The 6000-nt window shown below is 36.0% G+C and overlaps 1 protein-coding gene across 1 annotated transcript in view; it reads right to left on the bottom strand.

Annotated features, from left to right (window-relative positions):
* The window catches only part of LOC128551545 (D-2-hydroxyglutarate dehydrogenase, mitochondrial-like), a gene marked incomplete at its 3' end in the record, with an annotated part of 29352 nt that extends 24787 nt beyond the window's left edge, over positions 1 to 4565 (bottom strand). Inside the window, exon 1 of the mRNA XM_053532447.1 lies at positions 4131 to 4565. Within this exon, the coding sequence (XP_053388422.1) occupies positions 4131 to 4419 (289 nt within the window). The remainder of the gene's footprint in view (positions 1 to 4130) is intronic.
* Positions 4566 to 6000: the final 1435 nt, after the last annotated feature.

Below are 6000 nucleotides of genomic sequence, written 5' to 3' on the forward strand. Positions count from 1 at the left end.
GGGATAATGCATCAATAATAGGTATTGCAACTGCTGTAAACTGAACATTCCATTTAGATTCAGCAGACCATGAGTGAAAAATTTGTAACAACTAGAATTTGTGCAAAAAATAGTATCATTTTAAAGAAAGATAATATTCTTCATAATTCAAAAACAGCTTAGTAACATACAGATTGCTTCACAGCATCTGGAAGGATAAAAAACATAGAAAATGTTCACACAGAATAAATCAAATGCAAAATATTTGAATCTGTTGTGTAAAATTGTTTTTCACAAAAGAATTTTTTTTTTTTATTTATTTGAGTTTTACGGCACACCAACACAGTATAGGTTATATGGCGCCAAACAGGACTACAAATTTTGGTTCCACATCTCATTTACATCGAAATAAAAACATGAGGTATGGAATCAAAATTTGCACACCTGCTGGAATCACAGAGTTACTGCAAAACCATGTGTTAAGACCCTATTAGTCGCCTCTTACGGTCATGCAAGGGTAAGGCAGTGGTTCCAATTCTTTTCATACACAGATCGTCCCAGAACCACATGGGGCTTTTCACAAAAGAAAATCCATATTGCACTTTCCGTTTCACAATTCTTCAGAAAAGTCACTAAAAATTCACAAGTTTAGGAAGAATCGTGCTTATTTTTTACAAACTGTAATCACTAACTGTAATCCTATCGAGTATCTCTTGGATGAGTTAAAATGTCAGATACGTCAACATCCTTACCTTTCAACAAACATACACAAGTTAACAAATGTTGGGGGGGGGGGGGGGGGGGGGGGGGGGGGGGGGGGGGGGGATGCGGGGGGAGCGCATTTTACGTTGAGTCTATAGGCATCTGTGTTGTTCAATGCATTCTCGGCTTCAGGAAGTGATAAGGAGAAATGGGGGACAAACATGGTACTGAGGTTTTACCAGACTGATGTGGAATAAACAGTGAATACAAAATAACGATTTATAACGGAATCGTTGTTAATATTTTTTACATGAATTGTTGACCAGTTGCTGATTAAATTGATACCAAATTTATAAGTTGTTTAATTACATTTTCTAATATACTGATATAAGTATTGGTCTATATAATATACTATCTATAGATCTTTTTTATGTGATACTAATGACTGTGACAGCTTAATTGATGCATACTTTTAATAATCCCATTTTCCACAGAAGTCTTGACCCAAGTCAATAGTACTTTTTGAGTATTCAAGTTGTCATTCTTTATGTAAATTTTGTTGTTATGAACCTGATTGGAAATACGCTTTTAGCTTAAAGGGTTATCATAGGTCCCTGGCATTCTATTAATTTTTAACACATGATCCAAAGTTATTAAAGGTATGCTTTTTAAGTACAGTATTATGTGCTAGTCAATATGGGCGATAGTAATTATCTCTTTAGATTTTGGTCTGCGATTTTGTTCTCGTATGTATAATTTATGTTGTTATTCAATGCTGTAGACTTGAATGTCAATAAAGAAATATACCCCAACAAACATGTTGCATTGTCATATCTTGTCAGAATATTAATAATCTCTTGAATTTGCAATCATGTTTTTCTCAGGGTCAAAGGATAAAAAATCCTTCAGTTTTTTTATCACTTACTATATATTCAAAACAAGAAAACAAACAAGAACTTATGAAACAAGAGCAGTCTGATGACAGCGCGCTCGACTATTTGAAGAATTGATTGAAGAATGGGGTTAAAATATTAACATAGATATTCAGACAAAAGAAAAAAATAGATTAGACAAACAATGTTCCAGTATTTGTGGATTTCGATAAATCTTGCACTAAATGGCAATGTGTGAACCAATTTCAAAGTCCAAAAAGGGCCATAATTCAGCCAAAATAGTTGTCAGAGTTATGTACTCTTGCCTACAGATGGAAATCATAATGATAAACAAGCGTTCAAAGTTTAAAAGCTATATGTCAAATAGTTTTGACAAAACATGGACTTGTATGAAAACAGAACAGATTTCCAAGTCCAAAAAGGGCCGTAATTCAGCCAAAATAGAAGACAGAGTTATGTACTCTTTCCTACAGATAAAGACTATTATAATAAATTATTATTATTATTATTATTATTATACCAGATTTATATAGCGCCCTTTTCATGATCAATTTCACGTTCAAAGGCGCTTTACATAGCTCAAATGCAGCCACACAGGGCGCATAATTCATCCTCTACTAGTACAGACACAGAGCGATCTGACCAGAGGGACAGAGTAAGACAAAGCCCCCACGACAGAGAGATCAGAAATCAGAAATCTTGTCCAGCTAACTTAGCCTAGGTCGTTGCGAATAGACAGCCTGGTTCTTTAACGTGCCCAGTGTATAGCACTGATACATGCAATAAATAAGTGATAAAAGTTTCAAAGCCATATGTCAAACACTTTACACAAAATATGAACTGGTACGAAAAACTTAACCAAGATTTCTAAGTAGAAAGGGGCCATAATTCAGCCAAAATCCTTGATGGGGTTATGTACATTTGCCTATAATTGGTCATGGTGATGGTAAATAGGTGTTGAATGTTTCAAAGCTGTATCTCAAAAGACTTTGCCAAAATATGAACTGGTACGAAAAACTTAACCATGATTTCTAAGTCAAAAAGGGCCATAATTCAGCCAAAATTCTGGATGGAGTTATGTGCTCTTGCCTATTACTGGACATGGTGATGGTAAACAAGTGTTGAAAGTTTCAAAGCTTTATCTCAAAAGACTTTGTCAAAATATGAACTGGTACGAAAAACTTAACCAAGATTTCAAAGTCAAAAGGGCAGTGCTACGAAATTCAGATTTGAATCCACTAGCCCGTTCGGGCTACTAGATGGGAAATTTTCCAAGCCCGACACCAATTTCACTAGCCCGAACTTTAATACCTTAAAATACATAACTTTTGCACCATATAAAAAATTTTGTTTTACAGACATCTCTATGCATGTTTGAAGTAATAAAAAAGACAAACAGTACATGTTTGCCATGTTTTTGAAAAATGTTTACTCTAAATACTCCAGTCCAGATCAGCATCGTCCAAAAGCATTGGAGATGACACTCCTTGCCAAAACAAAATATAAACTGTTACGCCCGATTTTTTAGGATCCGCACTCGCCAATAACTGCAACTCGGACTGTTGACAATTTGCAAGATGTAATAACGAGTGCTGAATACACATTTAGACACACGCTGATAGCATAATTTAAACTCTGCCTACTGCAGGTACTTGTGACATTTTCACGAGAAATATGAAAGCTAATCAAATTATCCGTTACACTAGAGGTGATTGTATTCAGCCAATTAGCGCTGCGGTTATGTCTTTGACACTGTGTTTGATTGTCAACACGTGAGAGTGCAAAACCAACAATAATTCCATAAGCGTTTCTCAGTCTGGATGCAGTACTCGTTTAATTAGCATGATTTTTTAAACAAATTAGGAAAATTCGGTAGCCTGGTCGGGCTTGTACCTGCGGAAAATCGGTAGCCCGAGCTGCAATTTGGTAGCCACGGGCTGTCAGACTACCGTGAATTTCGAACACTGCAAGGGGCCATAATTCAGCCAAAATCCTTGATGGAGTTATGTACTCTTGCCTATAACTAGACACGGTGATGCTAAACAAGTGTTGAAAGTTTCAAAGCTTTATCTCAAAAGACTTTGCCAAAATATGAACTGGTACAAAAAACTTAACTATGATTTCTAAGTCAAAAGGGGCCATAATTCAGCCAAAATCCTTGAAAGAGTTATGTGCTCTTGCCTACAACTGGCCATGGTGATGGTAAACAAGTGTTGAAAGTTTCGAAGCTTTATCTCAAAAGAAATGTCAAAAAGTGGACTGGTACGAAAAACTTAACCAAGGTGTGATGTCGACGCCAACGCCGTGGTGAATAGGATAGCTCTACTTATTCTTCGAATAGTCGAGTTAAAAAATGTACTTGATTTTTTAAAACATCTCTTATTTCTGCTTGTTGTGTGCTCTTTGTAAATACCATATTTAGAATTCATATCCATTCTCTAGACAGCCAGTACACGGATTGTTCAGAGGTTGAATTAATGGACCTCTAGAGCGGATCTCGAGACTCGGAGTCAAGAGGTCTGGTTATTGGATCTCTGGGCATAACAGTGTATTTACCTCTGCAGTTCTTAATCCAATCTGTGTTGTAACCCTCTAGTTCTGATGGTTCAGTTATAACTCTTTCAGCACCTGGTAAAATCCTTTCAAACATTGCAACATCTGCATCAGTCACCTTGGAATAATTGCCCCTTTTCAATTTCGGATAACGCACGCTCGTAAGTTCTACATCACATCTTGATGAAATATGAAATCTTTTGACACAAGTTTTGTAGCCATTTTTAACAATACTTTCGGTCCATTTCACTCGATTACTTCTGATTAACAAAGAGCAAATTACCTTATCCATTGTGGCTATTTGTTAAATAAAGTTATTTTCTCTAAAGAATTTCTTCCTCCACAAGGTGACAACTTAAATTGACCTTAAATTACACTAAAAAGTTAAGGGTATAAAATGCTCCAAATTATGACAGCCATTCCAACAGAGCTATCCGCATTCTACTGGTTAATGTATTCGAATGAATAATCTGAAACGCAACGAAATATGCGAATTTAACAACTGTTTCATCAACTTTGAAACATAAAATTAGACACATACTGTTTATGAGTCAATAATGAATTACTTCAGCAAAATTAAGAAAATGGTTAAGTTTGTAATCTTTAAGCATCTATGGTATTAAACAACCGTATGTTATGTCATCTACCTATTTTTTACACAGGCACCAGTATCGGACCTGGGACAAAGAATATGGCCTTGTTTTCATCCTAAATGAGTTCAAAATGAAAAATATGTAATGAAATATGACCCCCCTCTACAAATGATACATATGTCAGTAGATATGTATCATTTGTAGTATGTTGTATATTGACAATGTTGACTAGAGATCTGCTATTTTTTGCCAAAGAAGTATAATTATTTTTATATAGATCTACCAAAGAGCTATACAAATAATGGATCTACTGACACCGAAAAGAAACTGTGCACTTTTACATTGAGCGTAACTTTTTCGTTACTAAGTTTAAAAAGATAGATTTTACCATCATGAGTGACAAAATAATCTTCCATACATTGCACTTTACCTAATATTTAAGCGCGTGGATGTCCTTCGAACTGACCAAATAAAATTATTCGCGTTTCGAAATTACTTTTCTTGGTAGTTTATCCCAGTACTAGTTTGGTCTGAAGTTTATGCTAGTATATTTGGGCGCTCTTTGTCACGTGAATTTCGTGAAATATTTCGGCGTATATAAGTGTGAACTGATATTGTTCTCGCCACTCGAGGTTTATGATTGGCAGCAAACAGTCTGTAATTCAGTATGAACGATTCAGAAAATACAAACAAGGATTCGTTATGGGACCTGAATGACTTTTTCGATGAACAATTCTATGAATAGAAACATGAGAAGTGGGATTTTAGAGAAGATTCACAGAGTGAGCTGCAGTATAGGACAGGAAAGAGGAAGGTTGCTGGCGATTTCGGTGACGACAGAAAGATCCAAAGAGCTGAAGAAAGAGTTAGGGTAGACTCGAGAAGTTTTGAAAGAATCAGACACAGTCGTCTGTCAGTAGTTTTGGACCTGTGGACATTGCTTCTTTTCGAAGCTTTCGGTGCACAGGTGCAGCCAGAGCTCCGATGGCGGGATTACAAACCGGAACTAGATATATCGCCTGCTATGTCTGTGGTATCTTGGGACGATTTGCTCGACAAGCTAGAATCCACAGTTGCAAAGCCACTGACGAAAATCAACATCATTGAGATTATGATAAGTATTGCTTTTATTCATATTATGCAGACGTTAAATGCCAAGCGAATTTCTGCAAATCTAACTTTGTGTTTCCGTAGCAGAAAACTCAGTGAAAGGCAGACTGAAAATAGTATTTCACATTTTGGAATTAATGCCGATACAGATATCCTTTCTGTAATTCACT

This window comes from Mercenaria mercenaria, unplaced genomic scaffold (assembly GCF_021730395.1).
Source record: "Mercenaria mercenaria strain notata unplaced genomic scaffold, MADL_Memer_1 contig_1253, whole genome shotgun sequence".
Classification (NCBI taxonomy): Eukaryota; Metazoa; Mollusca; class Bivalvia; order Venerida; family Veneridae; genus Mercenaria; species Mercenaria mercenaria.